The following is a 22133-nucleotide window of genomic DNA, read 5'->3' as shown; positions in this document are numbered from 1 at the left end:
GACCAATATGAACCAAAATAGCATTTTATTCTTAAAATCACAGCGTTTTATTAGCGGAGTATACGAGGAGGGAGCATTAATTGACCTTATAGAAGAACTTAAAAAATATAAAATACATATCATAGCAATAGTAGAAACACATTTGACTGGAAACAACATTGAAAAGATTAGTCGATACACGTTTTATACAAGTGGAGACAATAATAAGAATTTTGCAATGGGTTTTCTGGTACATAAAGAAGTGAAGCAGCTAAAACGATTCTTAGCAAAATCTGACAGAATTAGAGTCAAAAGAAAAGAGAACATGATATCGCTGATAAATATACATGCTCCAACAGAAGAAAAAGGAAAAGAAGAATTATAGTCATTGTCTGACGAAATGTCCAGATAAGATATTAAAATTATTATAGGCGACTCCATGCAAAGGTCGGAAGAGAAGATATATATATAAACATAACAGGGGGTTAAAGCAAACCTGTCTACATTGCTATTCAATATAGTTCTAAAAAAAATTGTGAGGGTTAGTGGGATAAATAGGTCCGGCACTATTTTATACAAGGAGCACCAATGCTTAGCATATGCTGATCATGTGGTTCTCATTGCAAGAAATGTAAAAGAACTGGCAAATATAGCAAAAATACTGATTCGGGAAAGCTCTAAAATGGAACTGAAAGTTAATATTAATAAATCGAAGTACATAAATTGGAGGTAAAGTATAAATCAGTTGTAGAATTCGAGAAGGTGGATGAATATATGTACTAAGCTACTCTTATTCATCAGACATGTAAGGAAGAAACTGAAATCAACATGAGATTGACCAAGAGCAACACGTATGCTGGAGCCATGAGCAAAATAATTAAGGCCAAAGATATATCTCGCAATACAAAAATAAGAGTATACAAAACTATAATTAGACCCACAATGCTATACGCTGCCGAGAGATGGACTATGAACAAAACCATACAGAACAGATTGGAAGCATGGGAAAGAAATATACTTCGCAGAATGTTTGGTGGAAAAGTAGTAGAGGAGAATGGAGAAGACGAACAACTAATGCAGAAGTGTACCATTTGTATGCTAACCCTACAATAACAAAAGTGGTGAAAAAACGTAGACCAGGATGGCTCGGATATCTAGAAAGAATGCAAGGTAATAGACTAGTCAAGAATATTGCTTGGAGAGTACCTGAGGGCAAAAAAAGAGAGGAAGACCAAGGAAGAAATGGAGAGATGTAGTGATGGGAGATGTCAGAGAGATGGGAATCAGAGATTGGAAGCTGATAGCTAAGAACATAAAACGATGGAAATTATAGTTTTGTTCGCGGAGATAGTCTCTGACTGGTTTCTGACTGATTCGCATGCGCAGTTCTGCTTTCAAACGTTCGCGGTGTTAAAAATCCGGGACTTTGACAAAGAGTTCGATGTTAGCGGAGTGTTTCTAACTGGTTCATGATCAGTCCATTTGGTTCATGGATTAAAGTGTGGATTTTTAGTTAGCGCAAGCGCTATAGAAACTGTAAATTGTCAGATTTTTTTTGGTCAATCGTTAGTGTTAATTGAATTGGTTAATACTAGCTAACCAATTATTTATTTTGTTAAGATATGACAATAAAATCTTTACGTTCTTTATCTTTAAATAAATGTAACTAAAACTTCCATCTTTTTAGCGATATAAATAAATAAGATTAAAAAGAAAGTATATTTTATTACATTATAAATATGGAACTAAAAACAGTAAACACATTTATGGGTATTAAGGAATTATTGTTATTTACAGATGAGCGATCATTTTACATCCAGCGATGAGGATTTAGAAGAAATTCTGGACGTTCAGGGTCATTGATATAAATTTCATCTCCATAGACATCGTTCTGTCTTACTACTACACTAGTACCAAAGAATATATATATTCTTTGCTAGTACCCTATTTTTTACTTACGCATTTTTGCAATATCGTCTTTAATATAAAATTTTGTCACACTTCTGTGTTCCTCCTTGTACATATAAACAAAACAATCTGTTGATGTTTTGGGGTTAGAAACAATCAGAAACGTCCGGAAATCGTTCGCGGAGAATTGACTGTTGAAAACTAGTAACTAATCGCGCCAGCGCACAACATTAATCTCAAATCGGTCCGAAATTTATCCAAAACTAGTCAGGGACTGTCTCCGCGAACACAACTTATACATCCAGCAATGGGACTAAGAACGCTGTACATACCCCTCATATACCTTTTATAACTTTTAAATATCTGTATAAGATTTTTACGTGAAATTAACGATTTTTTTCCAGATAGACTGGAGTAAAAGTAGTTTTATAGGACGCGAAGTGTACTTATAGTGTAAAAATTCTCTTTTTTTAAGTATTAATGTTTAGCGTATAAATCGTCCGTTTAAATTTATCATTCTTCTGAAGAAGCTAATATGTCAATCTGACTCATGTATTCTTTGAAAATTAAAAACAGTGTCTTGTTTATGTTACATATTAAACACGAATTTACATCAAGTAACCGCCAATTTCATAAAATAGTTGTTTACAAACCTCGCCATTTCGACGAACTGTATATTCTATTATATTATTATTTAGATGAGCACAGTCAAATTTCTTACAATAAATAACACAATACATGGAAGGATTTCAGTCAGATACTAAAAACTAAAAATTAAGAGAGACTACAATTATTTTACAGCCTATAATTGCTATAGCATTATTTACGTTTTAAAAATAAATAACACGGCATTCCGTAAATCGAACAAAATATGGTCACTAAGTAAATAAAATGTTTTCATACAATACTTGCCATTTTTATTTATCACGCTGAAGCTAGTGAAATTAATACTGTTTGTGCGTACTTCCTTAGTAGACAGGAAAGCCATTGTTTTTAAATTAAGTAGTACTGCGATGAAATTACATTACAGGTTTAGTTAATACATTTGCTTTCAGTGTATATCATTTACACTAAACATTGTTACTAATATACCCGTGTAACAGTATATAATAATGTTTTTTTATAATGCATTGTTACGAATTTTGCACGAGAAATATTATGAATGTTTTTATCGGAATTAAATCGAAGTGATTCAAAATAAAATAAAAGATAATAAATAAGATAAGCTTGAAAATTTTAAGAATCGCTTTTGACAATAATATGTTGGAAGATCATTACTTCAGATCATAAATCATCCACAGAGACAGTGCAACTTCAGGCTTGTTTCGAGAGTTTTTTCAATTCCTTCCAGGAATGCTTTATTTGCCAAATATTCATCATCATCATTACGGCTTTACAACCCTGCTTGGGTCTTAGCCTCCTCAAGAATTTCTCTCCATCACCTGTTACATTCGATGTTATCGAATTAACATCGATGTTATCACGGAACCTTGTTCTGGGTCTTCCTCTTCTTCTCTGACCAATGGGTCTATCAAGGAGCGTTTTTCTAGTTGGGTCATTTTGTTCCATTCGCATTACGTGCCCTATACACCTCAGACGTTCTATCTTAATATGTTTTACGATATCAGGTTCCTGGTATATTCTATAAGTACCCGGAGTATTAATGCCATATTCCAGTGTTTTTTCCAAAATTTGTTTCAGGTTTGCAATCTGATGAATTATTGATTGACCACCTCTGAAACCAGCCTTGTATTTTCCTACTATCCGTTCTGCATATGGTGCCATACGGTGACATAGTACCAACTGTGGAAAATATTGTATACGCTGCATTTAGAAGCGTAATTCCTCTGTAATTAGAGCATTTAAAGATATCTCCTATTTTATGTTTAGTGTAAAGTATTCCAATATTTCAATCATTGGGGAGGGATTTCTGTGTCCATATTTCTTTTATAAGCTGCTGTAATGCTATTATGTTATCGTGGCCACCTCCTTTTATCGGAGGTGGTTTCGTTTTTTTCTTTTGTGTACCCGCTTTTCTTTTCTGTTCTTTCTTTGGTAATTCTCTACAGTTGTTCCAGTTCGTCGAGTAAGCATCTTTCTGTAGGCTTCATTTTTTTCTTTTGTTTTATTCTTGCATTCATCTTCAAACAAATGATTCTTACGGGCACAAATTTCTGTTCTGCACATAAACCTCGTGCCGCTAAAATTATTATGCCCTAAATAAATACCTGTGGTATTTATTTAGGGCATAATAATTTTAGCGGCACGCTAAAATTATTACTCTCGCTTTACTCCTCACCAATTAATACGTACAACGAAATTATGAAAGCTCTTGACAAAGCTGCAATGGAAGCTATTGGAGAAGTGGATAGCAAAAAAAATAGAAATGAATGGTGGAATAAAGAAATAGAAGATCTTGTGGGGAAGAAGAAGAATATGTATAACAAATGGCTAGCAACAAAGAACCCTTACTATCGACAACAGTACAACAGCTTAAACAAAGAAGTAAAAAAAGAGGTAAATAAAGCCAAAAATGAGATGTGGAATAAAGCCTGCGATAACGTAGAAAATTTTATGGGTACAGCAAGAAGTAAAGAAGCCTGGAAAACAATTAGAGGTAGTAGAACAGATAGAAAAGAATGCAGTATGTTAACTCTAATAGCCCCAGAATTATGGGTCGAATATTATGAACAAATGCTGACAGAAGATCGAACAGAATTCCAAGAAATTGGCTACCAAAAATATGATATTTCCTACCGCGAAGAAACTGAAATAACACCAGAAGAAATTAAAAAACACGCCAACGCTATGAAAAATGGAAAGGCTCCAGGACCGGGGGGAGTACCCATTGAACTGATTAAATATGGCCCTGACAAACTATTTCAGCTATTGGCTTATACTTTTAATTTATTCCTGAAAGGAGAAGAGCTACCCCCAGAATGGAAAACTGCATATATCAGCAATCTATACAAAAATAAAGGCGACAGAAAAGATTGTAAGAACTACCGAGGGCTTAGTGTAACTAACTTAATCTGTAGAGTCTACGGGAAGATAATTAAAAGCCGAAGTGAAGATTGCTGGGAAGACGCTGAAGATCAGAGTGGCTTTCGTACTGGTCGTTCTTGTATAGACAATGTGTTCTGCCTAAAACAAACAATAGAAAAGCGTTTGGAACATAATATGAAGACACAAATGGTACTTATTGATCTTCAAAAAGCGTATGACAGTGTCCCATTAGCCAAGCTATGGCAGGTGCTAGAAGACAAGAATATTCCACCGATTTACATTAATGCTGTAAGGGAGTTGTACGATGATATGACGAGTGTAATAAAGATTGGACGAAAAGTGACAAAAAAGATAAAAGTGACCAAAGGACTTCGCCAAGGCTGCTGCATTGCACCTACACTCTTTGAGATTTATTTGGAGGGGGTTTTGGATATTTGGAAAAGAAAATGTGAACCTATGGGTGTTAAAATTGGAGACCATACACTGTACAGCTTGCATTTTGCTGATGACCAAGTAATACTTGCAGAAGATCAAGATGATATCCACTACATGTTACGAAAAATAGATGAAGAATATACTAAGTGGGGCTTATCAATTAATCCATCAAAAACAGAGTACGTAGTAGTGGGAGGTGAAGGAAAGCACTTAGAACTAGGAAGCAAACAAATTCAAAATACTGATAGTTATAAATATCTCGGTGTAAACATTACAAACAATGGTCGGAATACAAAAGAAATAGCTACTAGAATTGGTCAAGGAAATTCAGCAATACGTCAACTGAATAGTATACTTTGGAACAACCACATCACCCGAAACACAAAAATTAGGATATACAAAAGTATCATAGAAAGCATTGCTACATATGGTTCAGAGCTTTGGGTAATAAATAAAAATGACGCATCCAAAATAAAAGCAATGGAAATTAATTATTGGAGAAGTTGTTGCCAACTCACTAGAAGAGACAGAGTAAGGAATACTGAAATCAGAGAGCGTATGGGCATAGACATTGACGTCCTGGAAACTATAGAACGCAAAAGGCTGAAATGGTATGGCCATGTAGAAAGGATGAATGATCAACGATGGCCAAAGAGAATGTTATAGTGGATCCCCACCAACCGCAAGAAAAAGGGAAGACCAAGAAGATCGTGGAGACAAGAAGTAAAAGATGCAATGGAAGATAGGGGTCTACAAGTAGATGACTGGAACGATCGCAAGCGTTGGAAGCTAGGTTGCGAGAAACGGTGGCAGCTGTAATAAACTCGTTATATATATAAATACCTGTTCCAGCTATACAACGAATAAATTAGACACTTTTACGGTTGCCTTCCAACCAAGACAAGAAGGCTTAATATTGTTCTTTGTTTCGTATTTAGGATTCTTAACATCGTGTCGGTATATAACAATTTAAATTTACTTTTATTCTGATCATAGTTTTCATAATCATTCTTCTGACAATTTGAAGAATGACCTGTTGACCCGATGTGATTTTTGCTTTTTTCATAGAAAAATATGGACCATTTTTAATTGGTTGAGCTGGAAGTGTGTTTTCTTTCTTCGAGAGATATACCTTACGATTAGACGAAAGTAGATGAAAGTGATTGAAGTATATACAGTTATTGGCTGTTTTACGGAGCTGTATGCGTATCATCTAAAGACCAAATGCTATTAAAATATCAATTTAATTATGCCCTAGATAAAAATCATTGCAAACGTATATTTAGAAAAATCGCATTTATAAATAATTTCGGAATTTTGTTTAGTAACCGTATTTTGTTCTAGTTTACAAATGTATTTCTGGACTAACTTACCAAAGATTATAGCTAAAATATTTTAAATTAACTAATAATCGGAGATTTTGGTTATGTTTTATCAATTCCAAAAAGAATAACCGTTCTGAGATGTTTTTAAACTATATACAAAAACGAAATTTACATCCTCAAAAACGAAAATTACGGGATACAACACAGTAGCTTCCTCCAAGGTCTTGTTTTTCGTTTCTGTCTATCCAAAGCTATCACAATGGCAGTATCAAAGGCTTCTTTCAACTGGGTACAAGCTAGAGCTGATGTTTCAATATAAGGCGCATTCAATCTTTCGGCTAAACCTCTGGCTTCGGATTGCATGACAGGCCTTTGACCGTACAGTCTAAGCCTATTTAGAACTTCTACATTAGCCTTGAGATCTGCTTGAGTTCCAACAAGGACTACGGCGGCTTCTTGTCGGGTGAGTTCTTCGGCCCATCGAGAACATGCGGAGAAGAACGATTCAGGCTTAACAATTGAGAAACATAACATAAAAACGTCGGTGCCTGGGTAGCATAAGTGCCGAAGTGGATCGAGTTCATCCTAAAATAAAAAAATGGTAATTAATTTTATATATTACAATAAAAGAATCAGTTTTTTTTAGACACAACAGTTTAAAATAGTGCCCTAAAACTTAATGAAAAAACACGAATCAAATAAAAAAATATGATAAATATTTCGTGCTAAAGAGCTTAGCCGGATAAGAATGTAAAAATTGCCCCAGGAGATCGACATCACAAAAAATGAAGATTTAGATTTAGAAGATTTAGAATCTCCGGTTTTCCGGATATTTCAGCATGTTTTCGCCAGTTTGTTATATTTTTAGCTAAGTTATTATCCAACTAACATTTTTTTCAAACACTGAAACCAAGACCTTAAGTTGAACCATAGATTTGGCCCTGTGAACTACTTAAGCTAAGTAATATAAAATAGAAAATTAATAATTTAATAAAAAGGTTTTTTTTTGCCTTTTTCATGGGTATTTAACTTAATATTTACATATTATGAAACATTTTCTGTGCGTAGCTATGTTTTTTTTAAAAGGTAATTTATTTTTTATTTATTTAATACACGGGATAACCCCATTAACAGTTTAAATTACAATATACAATATCACAGTTAGGATTCAAAACTTGAAATTACTTATAATATAAAATCAATGTTAAAAGTTTAAAAAATGAGACTAAAAATCTTACATACAAAAAAAAAACAAACAAAATATTATCTTCTTCTTTTTGATGTGACTATCCTTTACGAATGTTGGCGATCATCATGGCAATTTCTATCTTATCTGCAGCAGCGCGGAAAAGCTGCACAGATGTTGTATTGAACCAGATTCTGAGGTTCTTTAACCAAGATGTTCTTCTTCTTCCTGGACCTCGTTTTCCAAATATTTTTTCTTGGAGGATCGCTTGAAGGAGAACATATCTGGATTCATTTAAAATATTATAACAAGAACAAAATTAAACAATCCCAGTATACATATTACAAAGCAAGAGATCTTTTTAACTGAGTAAAAGTTTTATTGAAAATATCAAACATTTAATAGCTCCATGTATCTATTTAATGAGTTGTGAATACCATAGGTTGCTCTGTGGAAAGGAATATTGAAAACATGGTGGTAACGTAGAGCTTGATAGGGAACATTAAAGTAAATCTGGCTTAATAGGTTTAGACAATTAATACATTCATGTATGATCTTATATATAAATATAGCTTCTGGTATATCACGACGGTTCTTGAATGAGGGTAAAGATAATTGTTGTTCGATACGGAAATAATCATGATTTTCAATAGAAAAAAATAGTAGTGTGGACATGGTAAGCACAATATCACAAAAATTTATTCTTCAGAGAGTTCCCCCTGAATTCGTACTCTACATTCAACTTTATCAAGAGTTAGTCTTGTTAAATTTACAAACTGATTTGTTATTCCTAGCTTTTTCATTGCTTTGAACATTTCTCTTTTATTCATAGTGTCGTAGGCTGCTTTGTAGTCTATAAACATGTGATAAGTAGACTTCGGCAAATTGGCAAATAAAAATGTAGAAAATATGCGCATAAATATGCACGTGTTTACCCGAAAATATGCAAATATTTTACAAAATATGCATACAAATAAATAAAAAAATCGTAAAATAGAAAACAATTTTATTTAAAAAAAAAAGTGTACATAACTAAATATTTCCTACTATTCATTAAGATTTACATGTATTTTAAGTAACTACATCATTTTTAAGTATGAATAAACTTATTTAGAATTATGGTAACAATAAATGACCAAGTGGTGTTCAAAATTTTCTAACAAAAACTTGTGGCTTCTGTCTGAGTACATATATTTATATATGGAAAAACTTCGTTCAACATCAACTGATGTAACGGGAGCATTTTTCAAACTAACCAAAACATTTGGTTCTAAATTAATAGTTTCCGAAATATTTCCAGCTATAACACTGACTACTTCAGAAAGAATATGGTAACCTTTATTTTTTTCCATAGTAGCTTCAAATTTTTTTAAAATATCTTTTCCAATATTACCTCTAACGTTCCGACAACATGACGCAAATTCTTTTATTAATGCTGTACTTTCGAACAATGACAGTTTTGGTGATTCTAACTGAGTAATTGTTTTTTGAACAAAACTAAAATTTGATTTTATAAATGAAAGTTCTTGTTGAAGCAAGTTACTCTGAAAAGTTTGTTTAGAATCCAAAAGAGATTGGGAACTTTCATCTGTTAACGTATCAATTATGTTCTTTATTTTAACAAAATGATCTGCATAAAAATTAGCTGCGTTAAAATAGGTTGTGGTGGAAGAGGAATGTTAGGTAGCATTTCTTTATAAAGTTGAATTCTTATAGGAGATTTAAGAAATACTTTTTTGACACTGGATATCATGGTATTTACAAGAGGAAACTTTTTTCGTATTTCCTCTGCAACTCTGTTTAATCCATGCGCTACACAAGTAACATGTATTAAATCTGGGAAAAATATTTTTAAATTTTCTCCTGCTTTCACCATATAAGGAGCAGCATCCGATAAAATAAGCAGTAATTTATTAGAAGGAATAGTTGTCGGAAGAAAAAAAGTTGCTAATGTTTCTTGTATAAAACGCGAAATTGTTAAAGCATTTGTTTTCTCAAGTTGCTGGCATGAAATAAGATGAGATTTTGGTAAGGTATCTTCTTTAAGAACACCAATCAATAAATGAGCAATATACTTTCCTGAGGAATCAGTGGTTTCGTCTACAGATATGTAAAAATAATTATCTGCAATTTCTTCCTTAATATTATATATAAACACCGACGAGTATAGCCCGTTCACATTATTTCTTCTTAGAGACCGATCACTTGGAACATTAAGTTTGCAATATTTTTTTAGAAACGAACTAAAATTTACATTTGCTAATTTTGAAAGCGGTATGTTTGCAGACACTAATGCGCGACACAAGTCTTCATTAAAAGTTTCTTGCTCATCTAATTTTTTTGAAGTAGATTGGAAACATTTAGCCATTGAAGTTTGATGTTTTCCTCCTATTTTTCCTTTTTTTGCAATGTGTGAAGCAGTTCTCACATGTTGGTCTATCTGAAATTTCTTCTCACATGCTATCTATAAATAAAAATAAAAACCTTTATTTTAACCCAACCTTTAAAATATAAAAATATACAAGGTGTTTTTGGTTAATCAAATAACTGGTTTGGAAAAAAAACACTCGCTAAGTGTTTTAAATGCAGTATTAATCCACAAATTAGTTTTTGTTACTAACCATTAGTACATCATATAACTTATTTTAAAATTCAACAAAAGTTTTTTTTTTGTTAATTCGATTACAATAAAAATAATTGTGTTTTAGAATAGCTGACTTCATAAAAAAAAGTAAAGGTGAAAAATTTTTCTAAATACACACCATTGTATTGTACCATGGACAATTTTTTCTCACTAAAGGAAGCTATTTTTCATTTAAAAACAACCTACGAGTACTAAATTTCAAGTAAATACGTTTATTGGTTTTAAAGTTATTGTTGTTATTAACTAAAAGAATTTAATTTTTTTTAATTTTAACACCCTGTATCTCGAAAAGTAAATAAGTTTGACCCCTCATTAACTATATCGTTTTGTTCAATTTTTCGAGAAGTATCTACAGTCAAACGTTGTAAGTGTCATTTGGAAACACCCTGTATGTATGAAATATTAGATATTTAATAGAAAATATTAGATACTTACAATTTTGCCACAGACTGAACAGTAGATTTTTCCCATATCCATAGACAGCTCTTTATAAGGTTTAATCCAAGTTGAAGCACTGGTTGTTTTAGGCATTATAAAATCACAATCTTCCTTTTTGTTACGCACAACGAGTGTTTACGCTTTGAATATCAAAACAAAAATGATTTACAAATCTGAGCATCAAATTAGAAATGTTTAGGTACCTAATTCAATAAACTGGGAGATTTTGGAAAATCCCTAAATTAGGAACAAAACTATTAGCCGTTTACCTGCTGTTAAGATACAATAAATTGTAGATAGATTTATGGATTAGATCATCAAATGCAAATGAGCGAACCCTTAGTGATTATCCAATAACTGAATGCCTCAGTGACCGAGATTTTCTAAGAATGTTGAGGGCTACTTAAATTGATCTTCTTTGAAATTGTAAATGTTTTGTACCTGTAGAGATTACGTACTTAGATCATTTCTTGATTAAAATGACTACAAAATTTTATACAAGAATTAAAATAAATTTTCAAATACAGTATAAAAATCTGAACTTTTATGCACTTTATGCAAACTTTTATACAAATATGCCAAAATATGAAATATTTGCATAAAATATGCACAATATGCAAAATATGCAATATGCATATTTGCCGAAGTCTAGTGATGAGTATCTATGACATATTCCAGTATTTTTTCTAAATTTAAAAGAACTTCTATTCAAAGATATCACATTTTTTGTGTATGGTGCAAAGTATGCCAATATTCTAATCATTGGGGAGGGATTTCTGTGTCCATATTTCTTTAATAAGCTACTGTTATGCCATTATGGTATTATGGCCACCTTCTTTATATATTTCAGCTGGAAGATTATCTATTCCGTGTGATTTGTTTCTGGCTAGTTTTTTAACTGCGTCTTTAACTTCAAGAATCGTTGGTGGTTCCTCATCCTCATACGAAATCACACACTTTTGTAAATAGCATATAAACAAATTTTGGTTAATGCTTGATGGAAGAAATAGGTTTAAGTACTTGTGGCACTCGGGGTTGGATTCCACTTGTCAAAATACTCTACTATTCTTAGATGATTTGAAAGGGTCGAGAAAACCAACATTATTGGTATTCTGTAGAAATTTAACACTTTATTGAGGTTTCCAACCAAGAATTCTATCAGCAACATTTTCATACTACACCTTTAAAGATACATCTGTTTTAGTTAATTTTCAAGGTCATCTGCCGATCAAAAATTAATAAAATGAGTTTTGATGTTTTTATGACTATCTATATGCACTGATAATACAATTTAGTGAATATTTCTATATTATCTTTGCGATTTTGATAAGCACATTTTATGTAAATATATCAAGGTCAGATGTAAATATATTTGATTGATACGCTGTTGCAAAATGTTTGGGTTAAGTAACAAAGATGAGACTAATAATTACAATTTTGTGTGTGTGTGTGTGTATGTGTGGTTGGGATATTGACTGCGAAACCAATGATTTCATTCGCCTAATCGTATTTGACTTTGATTCTTAAAAATACAATTTTTTATTTATAGCGAAGAACATTTGCTTGGACGCAAGACTGCCTTGACAGCCCAAAAGTGGTCTTATGGCTTCTTGTACAGAATGGTAAAGCAATTTATGAATAACAATGTACCTACTTTAGATCTCACCGATAGTACTTTTTTATTTAAAATTAATACGCGGGAATTTCCTATGGCAATTTGAATATCTTGCATCTCAGTAACATTGAGTCGGTTATTATGAACAATAAATATCCAATTTTATTAATTTCTTTTTACCTTACAACGGTTAAAGCGTGAAACCAGAACTTTAGCAATATTAAATACGATTAAAATTATACGCAATAACTTTCCAAAACGCAATCATCGTAAAAATTATTATTTTTGCTCGCACAGCCGCAAATCTTGCATGAAGAAACCGCCGACAGCATTTCGCCAAACTCATGAGCGTCCTGCCAACGAAAGAGTTGTGAAATATAATTTATCAGAATCTTCTCCTTCTTTGGGTGCAATGCTTGTTTTCAAGCATTTGCTATCGTCTTAGTAACAAGCTGGTAAAATTTTTTTTAATTGGTAGCTAGGCTAACATCTCATCCGAATATAGGACGTGTACGAACTCATCACTTTATCATCATCATTCAATCTTCGCTTATCCACTGCTGGACATAGATCTCCCTCATAATTTTCCATCTATTTCGATCTGTGCCTCTTGCATTCAATTCCTATGACAACGTTTTAGATCGTCAGTCTAATGTGTTGGTGGACGACCTCTGCTTCGGTAGGCATCATCTCTTGGTCTCCATTCCAGTATTCGCTTTGTCCATCTATTATCTGTCATTCGAGCCACGTGACCTGCCCAGTTCCATTTCAGTGTTGCTACTCTCTCTACTGCATCAGCCACTACGGTTTTTTGTCGTAGCTGGCGATTTGGGATCTTGTCTCGTAGTGAAACGCCCAACATAGCACGCTCCATCGCCCTTTGACACACACGGATCTTTTGAACTGTTCTTCTTGTCTTGGTCAACGTTTCCGCACCGTAAGTTAATACTGGCAAAACACACACCTTAAAAGAAAAACCTTTAATTAGTGTGTTTTGCCATCACTTTATAGCCCTCCATAAAATTATTAGACCCTCCGAGATATAGTAAACTGATCACCGGCATCCGTTAGGGATAATGAATATATTTATCAAAAACAGTTGGAAAAATGGGAATGAAAGGATTCGCATGGATTTATGGTGTAATGTATATGGCCAGTCTGGGGTGCCCAAAGAGAAGGAAAAGAGACTTATTTACTTATGTAGTTCTCTACCATATAATCGGTCATTTTCATAAATCAAGGCAGGTTAAGAATATCCGCATGAAATCGTTGACAAAACAATCGCCTACTCGTTCTGGGTCCAAAAATGGCAAGCCAAATAAGTAGTGCAGCCACTTGCCGTTGGAGTCTCCCCTCTTGTAAGTGGTTACCAAACCAAAGTTTTTGGATTTTGCGAAACTAACTTTGAGTCAAGGAAATAAACACCCAAATCGCTTCGCAGATGGCCGAACGGCAACTACAGCCTTGTGAATCGAAATTTTAAAATCAGCTACAACTCTTAATGGACTTAAAATGATACAAACTTCTTCGGAGCAACGAATTAATTGAGTAAAGACCGTGACGTAGGTTTCTATGCGTTTGTCGGGAAGAACACAGAATATAGAGACACGTAATGTCCATTTAATAAGCCATGGATGGTAAATAATTGCAAGAAAAATTTTTAGCATACCGAAATGTACCATCCATTTAATATGCCTCTGCTTTCGCCAAGTAACGTAAATTCTCAAGAATGCCAAAATTAATAATATTTTGTTGCGAATCGTTATGCAACACAAAACATTTATCGCGGTCCGTATTTAGATTCATCTGTCGGATTGCTTGAAGGACTTTCCCATTGTCTTCGGTATAGGTGGCATAAAAAACAAAAGATCGTTGCTCATATTCCGCCAAATACAACAGATGTCCGTTGTTGTCAGGTGTTCTTTGAAAGAAGAAGTTGCAATCTTTTGGTGAATGATTTCCAATGACCTCTCCGATAAGTCCTCTTGAGCTTTCATCTTGAAGGAATTTAGTTTAAGTTGATGACTTAATGGCTTAGTTTTCGAAGGTCGCTTAAGTGATTGTGTTCCAAGTTTCAGTGCAGAATATTTTCCTCAACTAAATTAATTATAGAAATATAAACACATAGTGGTCATTTTCAGACTACTGGACATTAATTCCATAAAATAAATTCTTATTTAGTTTTAAAATGTTAATATATATATATATATATATATATATATATATATATATATATATATATATATAATTGGAACATTGGTTCTTTCAACAACAAAGACCAAGAGGTAATAGAAGTGATAAACCAATATTTTCTAGCGTACAGTAGAGTGAAGAACGAAGAACTAACAAGAGCAGGCGTAGGTATACTTGTTCATAAAAAATTTAGACAACATAAATAACTGCCCTTATGTATCCGTCGAGGAGTCCGGCAGGGATGCATCTTGTCGCCACTTTTATTTAATCTGTATAGTGAAGCTATTTGTGAACAAGCACTCGAGGAAGAAGATCTTGGTCTGATAATAAATGGTGAGACGATCAACAATATAAGGTATGCTGACGATACGGTTCTCCTAACGGGAACGCTAGTAGAACTACAACATCTTGTTCAAAGTCTCAATATATACTGTAACATTTACGGCTTGAAAATTAATTTGAAAAAAACTAAATTATTGGTAATCACGAAATCAAAGAACATCAGAGCTAATCTTGTAATAGACAATACAACGATTGAGCGTGTGTCCTGTTATAAATATCTAGGTGCTTGGATCACAGACGATACTGATCAAACAAAAGAGATTAGATGTAGAATAGAAATCGCTAGATCAGTCTTTAATAGAATGCGCAAACTCTTTTGCAATCGTGATATCAATATAAAGTTACGAATACGAATGCTGCGGTGTTATGTCTTTTCTACCCTGTTGTATGGAGTAGAGGCTTAGACACTAAAACAGTTGACCACAAAAAACATCGAAGCTTTCGAGATGTGGTGCTATAGGCGCATTCTCAGAATATCATGGATGGACCGCGTCACTAACACGCAAGTACTCCAAACTTTAGACAAAAGATGCGAAATTCTAAATGAGATAAAAACTAGAAAGATGGAATACTTGGGGCACATTGTGAGAGGTGAAAAGTACGAACTTTTAAGAAATATCATGCAGGGCAAAATTAAGGGCAAAAGAAGTGTGGGTAGAAGAAAACTATCGTGGCTCTGTAATCTACGTGAATGGTTCGGGTGTAGTTCGATTGAACTTTTTAGGCGCGCTGCTAACAAAGTCGCAGTGGCCATGATGATTTCCAATCTCCGCTAGGAGTGGCACGAGAAGAAGAAGAAGATGTATCCGAAAGAATAATACATATGAACATCACAATGGACTACCAAAAATTAAATGTCATATATATCTATAGCCCCGAGGACTGTAAACCTAAAGAGGAACGAAAGTCATTCTACGAACAATTGCAAACCATCCTGCATGAAATATCTCATGAAGAACCCTTAATTCTTATGGGTGACTTTAATGCAGCAATCGGAAATAAAATAGTTCCAGGGGTAAAAGAAAGATTTAATGAAAAACCATGTCACCGCAAATGAAGAACTCGTGGGTAATCTCTATGCTTTTAACAAACTGAGAATCAATAATACATTTTTCGACCATAAGCTTTAGTATAAATATACGAATTTTAAATCTTCAGGGGGCACAAATCTATGATTGATTTTATAGTCACTAATAGAAAAATACACCCAAAGCAGATTCTAGATATCCGAACTTTAAACTCAGCAGACGCAGGAAGTGAACACACACTAGTACTTGCAAAAACAAGGGTAAAAATAACACCAAAACATTTTCTACAGAAAAGGCCATCGAGTATAATAAACCAGCATATCTATGTTTTATAGACTTGAGTCCTACAGAGTAAGACATGGTGACTCGTAAAGCCCACTTCTCTTTAATATAATAATGGACGAAATAATACAAGCAGTACCTAAAGGTCATGGTTACAGAATGGGAAACAAAGAAATCCAAATATCATGTTATGCAGACGACGCCGCATTAATCGCCGAGACAGAAGACGAGCTCCAAAGATTAACATACATCAATACAATAGCCAAGAAATACAATATGATAATATCAACAGAAAAAACCAAATGTATGACAACATCTAAATATCTACTACGATGCCAAATTGAAATTGATGGGAAAATATTAAAGCGGGAAGCAAGGTTTAGATATCTGGGATCAAAGCTAAAAAGCAAGTAAAGCGGCGGGGTCTCTTACTAACACAATCTGAAAGAACACACACCTAAAACAAGACACAAACAAGAATCTATAACGCAGCAATTAGACCTATATTAACATAAATGGCGGAGACAAGACCTGACACATCTAAAACGAGATTACTACTAGAAACAGAGATGAAAATACAGCGAGGAATATAAGGGAAAAGTCTGTTGGATAGGGAAAGAAGCGAAAATATAAGAAGAGCATGCAATATAGAACACATAAATGGATGGCTCACAAAACGGAAACAGGAGTAGAACGAACACATTAGTAGAATGGCTGAGGATAGGATAGTACGAATAGCACGAAATACGTCACCAAATGGACAAAGAAGTATTGGCAGACCAAGAAAAAGATAGTCCGATAATTTAAACAATTTAGGAGGCTAATATTGAAGAAGAAACAGGCTTTAAAGCCTACATACAACAAGGAAGAAGAAGAAGAATTTAAAAGTTTACTTAAAAAAAAAGTAATTCTTCCTGTATATCATTTGTTCAGGTTATCTAATTGAGTGAACATATGATATTCAGGAGAAACCGTATTGTCAATACTGAGAATACAAACAAAATTTATTAAAAGAAATTTCCCCGCCTCTGTGTTCAAGAACATCAAATGGTGTCTTTTCGTTCACGGAAGATTGTAAGAAATAACGTTCTCCGCAAAACATAAACGCACATAAACATAGGGTAGGTCTAACCGCAATACCACCTAACAACAAAGACTAATAATATCTATTTCTGTACCTGGTTTCTACCATAATTAACTGGATGAGCAATGGCAGTTTTCTAGTGAATCATAGGTGGTGGCAATCGTTGTTTTTTTACAAAGTCAATGTGCGGACGAAATTAGCCGAGCTTTAGATTAACTACCAGCTTTTTACGACTTGACAGCGAAAATAGAGAAGTGAGTTTAATCTTTCTTCGGATCATTATGCGAGCGCATCTTGCTATTGAAATGACACTGACGAATATAGTGTAGAACACGTTTATATAGAAAATAACATATTTTTTGCTTGTAGGGTAATTACTTATTAGACAGAATTTAATTTTTTCGTTTATTAACTTTTATGAGTGTACCTCTAGCGTCATGAATCCTCATAAAGAAAGTTGTATGAGTGCGTTTGAAAATAAAATAAAACAGTTAAAATAGAAAACTGTCTAATACTAAGCAGAATAATGCTAAAGTAGAAGGGAGATGGAAGTAAGTAGCAACATATAGGGAATAAAATACACAGAACTTTGTAAGACAATAAGAAAAAATATTAAGAATGAAAGACTGGTAGAAAATGCAATCGAAATCAGATAAAACTAGAAAAAAAATCAGAAAAGTATTAATCATTGGAAAGAATCGTGGCTCTAACAAACGAAAACACCAGAATTACAGACAGAAATAAAATAATACAACTCGTGACTAAATTCTACAGCGAACTATACAAAGCCCCTGAAACGCTTGAAAAATCAACCAGTAACCAAAAAGATATACCAGAAGTGCTCCCAAAAGAGGTAGAATCAACTATTATAAAAATAAAAAGCGGTAAAGCAGCTGGAATAGATGGCATAACAGTGGAACTGTTTAAATACGCTGGCAAAAATAATTCTAATTCATTAATAAAGAAATATTCTAATAAAGAAAGGTAACAAAGAGCATATCAAAAACTACAAGCCTATAAGTCTACTATCAATCATATACAAGATATTCACAAAGGTCATCAACAACAAATTACCAAATGCTGCACAGCCAAGAAAACAAGCTGGCTTTAGAAGTGGATTCAGTACCCTGGATCATATCCATACGCTTTGAGAACTACTGAGTAGAGCTAAATAATATGAAATACCACCAGCCTTAAATTTCAAACCAACCAAGCCAAGCAAAAGCTAAGGTAAAAATTTATAAAAACACTTCAGAATCGGAATATCCCCAAAACTCTTCACTGCAACTAGAGAAAATATATTCAGCAGAATGAACTGGCAAAACCAAGGAATATCCATTGATGGAGAATACCTCAGCCAGCAGAACTACAAGAACTTAGAAGCGACCAAAATGCAGCTAGCAATGAAGTTGGATTAAACATAAACTTGACAAAAACAAAAAGCCATACACAACAAGCTAGTGGATGTCCAAGATGTAATAATAAACAACACTGTACTTGAGACAGTAGACGAGTATACCTGGGATAATGAATACATAAATATGGCTCCTTCTGATAAAAATGCAGTTATATTCAAATCCCAAATATCACTCCACCTGAAGAAAAAAACATTCGATCAGTGTATACTACCAATCCTCCTCAGAATGAATTTGACCAAAACTAAGTTTATGACAAATATGGTCCCCAATAACCATTTAACTATTCCAGACAAAGTGGTAGAACAGGTGGAGAAATATACGTATTTGGGTCACGAAATAAGAATCAGGAGAAATAACCAAACATGCTAAATCCAAAGACGAATTACATTAGCGTGGGCAGCCTTTGGAAAACTGCGAGACACACTTAACAGGGTCAACATACCACTTAGCCGGGAGTGGCGTTGCAACACCGAATAAAAAACGAAGATCTGCGAAGAAGGACGAGTATTGTTGATGTTGTGGAACGTGTAGTGGAACTAAAATGGAACTGGATAAGTCATGTAGCCAGAATGCATGACACGATGGACGAGTAAAATTACAAATTGGAGGTCAAGAGCAGACAAACGTAGTAGAGGAAGACCACCTATACATCAGGCGTATCACCAATAATTGGTAACAAAGCGCAAAAAATCGCAAAGAATGGAGAAGTTTAAGGGAGGCCTATGTCTAACAGTGGACGTGATAAATAAAGGCTGGATGATGATGATGATACTACCAATCATGACTGAGAAACTTGGTCTCAAAAGACAGAGATAATAGCGAAAATCAAAGTCACTCAAATGTCAATGTAGTGATGCATGCTAGGTATAACAAAGAAAGATAGCAAAAGAATAGAATGAGTCACACAGAGGTCATTGATGTAATCTACAGAATTAAATCTTTAAAATGGCAGTGGGCAGGAAATTTAGAGAGGAGAACTGACAATAGGTGTAGGTGATTCAATAGAATTACACTGTGGTATCCAAGATGCGTCAAAAGACCAAGACGACGGTGACGTCCAATTGCGGGTACAACATGGCATAGAAAAGCAAATATTGGACAATCTTGGGCAGAAATAAAGAACGACTATGTAAGAGAGGCTGCACCATAATCGGTAGAATACGCTAAGAATCATGATGATTCTTAGTTGGCAGCCTTGAGCTGATAGTGTCAATACCAAATTCTATATTGCTCCTTAGTTTTATAAAAGTTTACTTCTAATTTGGAAAATTAAATACTAGATTTAGTGCTGTCTGGTGAAGTTGAATGTCGTGATTATTTTGAATCGCTTGGATTATGTTTCCAAGGTAATGATCAACTAATTATAGAAAACAAATGTTTTGAGATTCTGAATCAGCTGATTTTACTGACAACCTATTTACCAACTTTCAACAAAACATCAATTTAAACTAAACACTACGAAATTCTGCCCCTTACATATAGGCAGCACAAATTACAGGCTGTTTGTTTATTTACTTTATGGTGTGCCCATATTTTATACACAAGTTATTGTAATTACTACATAGCACCTATATTTAGAGATAACTCAATGAATAATCGAGAAATAACTGATTTTTTTACTCCCAAGCCCAACCAAAAGAGACGAAAGAGTGAAAGTTCACCACAATTAAATAATATGGAAATGGATAGTAATAGTATAAATAAGGAGGAACTAAAAACAATTATTGAAGAACTTCTATATAAATCATTAAACCCGGTTAACAAAAAATTGGAAAATGTATCCACTAAGGATGACGTAAACAGGCTGAGTCAGGACATCCAGTCATTGAGAGTAGAGAACCAACAATTAACATTAAAAGTTCAGATGTTAGAGGCTAAAGTATCTGGGATATCTGACGAGTTAAAAGAGTTGAAAAGGAGGGACACAGTTAGGGGAAGAATGCTAGAGGATCAAGAAGGAAGACAAAGGAGGAATAACCTTATTTTTAGAGGTGTTCGTCATTCTGGTAGAGAGCCTTGTGCTTTAGTAATTTCAGATTTTTGTAAAAACTTTTTAGGTATTGAAGATCAAGTTATGATTAATCGAGCACACCCACTTGGACCACCAAAGCCAAATGGACCCATAATAGCTCATGTGCCGTGGGATACTGATATTTCTAAGATTCTGGGACAGACTAAAAAATTAAGAGGTACTGAAATTTACATTGACAGAGACTATACCAAAGAAGTCAGGGAGAAAAGATCGAGACTGAGAGCAATTATGAAGAAAATAAAAGAAAAGAATAATGAGCTGAAAATGAAACTGGTCTTTGATTCGTTATTGGTGGAATCAGTTAAGTACAGTTGGGACTCGAGGGATGGATTAAAGTGTGAAAAGGATAATGGTATGAATCGTTTGAAGATGGACTAGAACGTCGATTTAAACTTCTTGTTTAATTCTCCAAGTATTAATAGTGACCAAGCAGAAGTGATGGATCATTCAGAGAATATAAATCAAAAAAACTCCAATATCCAGTCGGGGGAATCAGGTAGAGGGTTGGTGAACCAGATCTGATAGAGAGTGAAGATGATGATTTCGTGGATTTGGAACATGGAATGGCTATTGGTAATATGGCTGTTGGTAATGAGAGTTGGAACACAATAAAAATACTTATGTATAACATAGCAGGTTTGAAATCAAAACTTGGAGGAGGGTTGGCAAAGGAAGGAGAACAAATGTCACTAAAAGAGAAAATTGTATTTTTTTTAATGGGAAATAAAAAGACATTATTGATTGATTGATTGATTGATTGATGATTCTCAGAAAGAGAGAGTTTTGCGGTGCAAGGAGCATAACAGTTAGTGCAGACAAATTCTGAAATTAAAGCAAAATATGATGTAGAAACTAAGAATCAGCTTTGACCAAGTAACCACAGCGTGTGTCCAAATGTAAAAGCTAGGCAAAATATAGAATTATAGAAAATACACTAAACATAGAATTAAATTAGGAATTGAATGTCTTGTATCTTCACTGATGTATTCTTATCTTGTATCTTGATTGATCTTGTATCTTCGAAAATTAGTTTACAGATTGAAAACATTGAAAATATGGACTTTTAAACTGTAGTGGTTTATTGCCCAGACTTGCTTAGGCTTGTAGTACCCAAGAAAGAGGAAATAAGAGGAAGAATTAGCACCCATTACATATTTAAAACGCATAAATACATCAAACGTTTATTTGATGTCTGTTTATAATCGAGTCGTTAGAGAT

The 22133-nt window shown here is 33.8% G+C and overlaps 1 protein-coding gene across 1 annotated transcript in view; it reads right to left on the bottom strand.

The window, feature by feature from the left end:
* Positions 1–3198: 3198 nt before the first annotated feature.
* Positions 3199–22133, bottom strand: part of LOC140442050 (cdc42 homolog) — a 177853-nt gene continuing 158918 nt past the window's right edge. Inside the window, exon 3 of the mRNA XM_072533104.1 lies at positions 3199–7238. Coding sequence (XP_072389205.1) covers positions 6843–7238 — 396 coding nt within the window. The 3' untranslated portion in view covers positions 3199–6842. The remainder of the gene's footprint in view (positions 7239–22133) is intronic.

This window comes from Diabrotica undecimpunctata, chromosome 5, assembly GCF_040954645.1.
Source record: "Diabrotica undecimpunctata isolate CICGRU chromosome 5, icDiaUnde3, whole genome shotgun sequence".
In the NCBI taxonomy this organism is placed as follows: Eukaryota; Metazoa; Arthropoda; class Insecta; order Coleoptera; family Chrysomelidae; genus Diabrotica; species Diabrotica undecimpunctata.
Note: the sequence above shows the minus strand (reverse complement) of the source record. Positions and strands in the feature narration are given on the sequence as shown.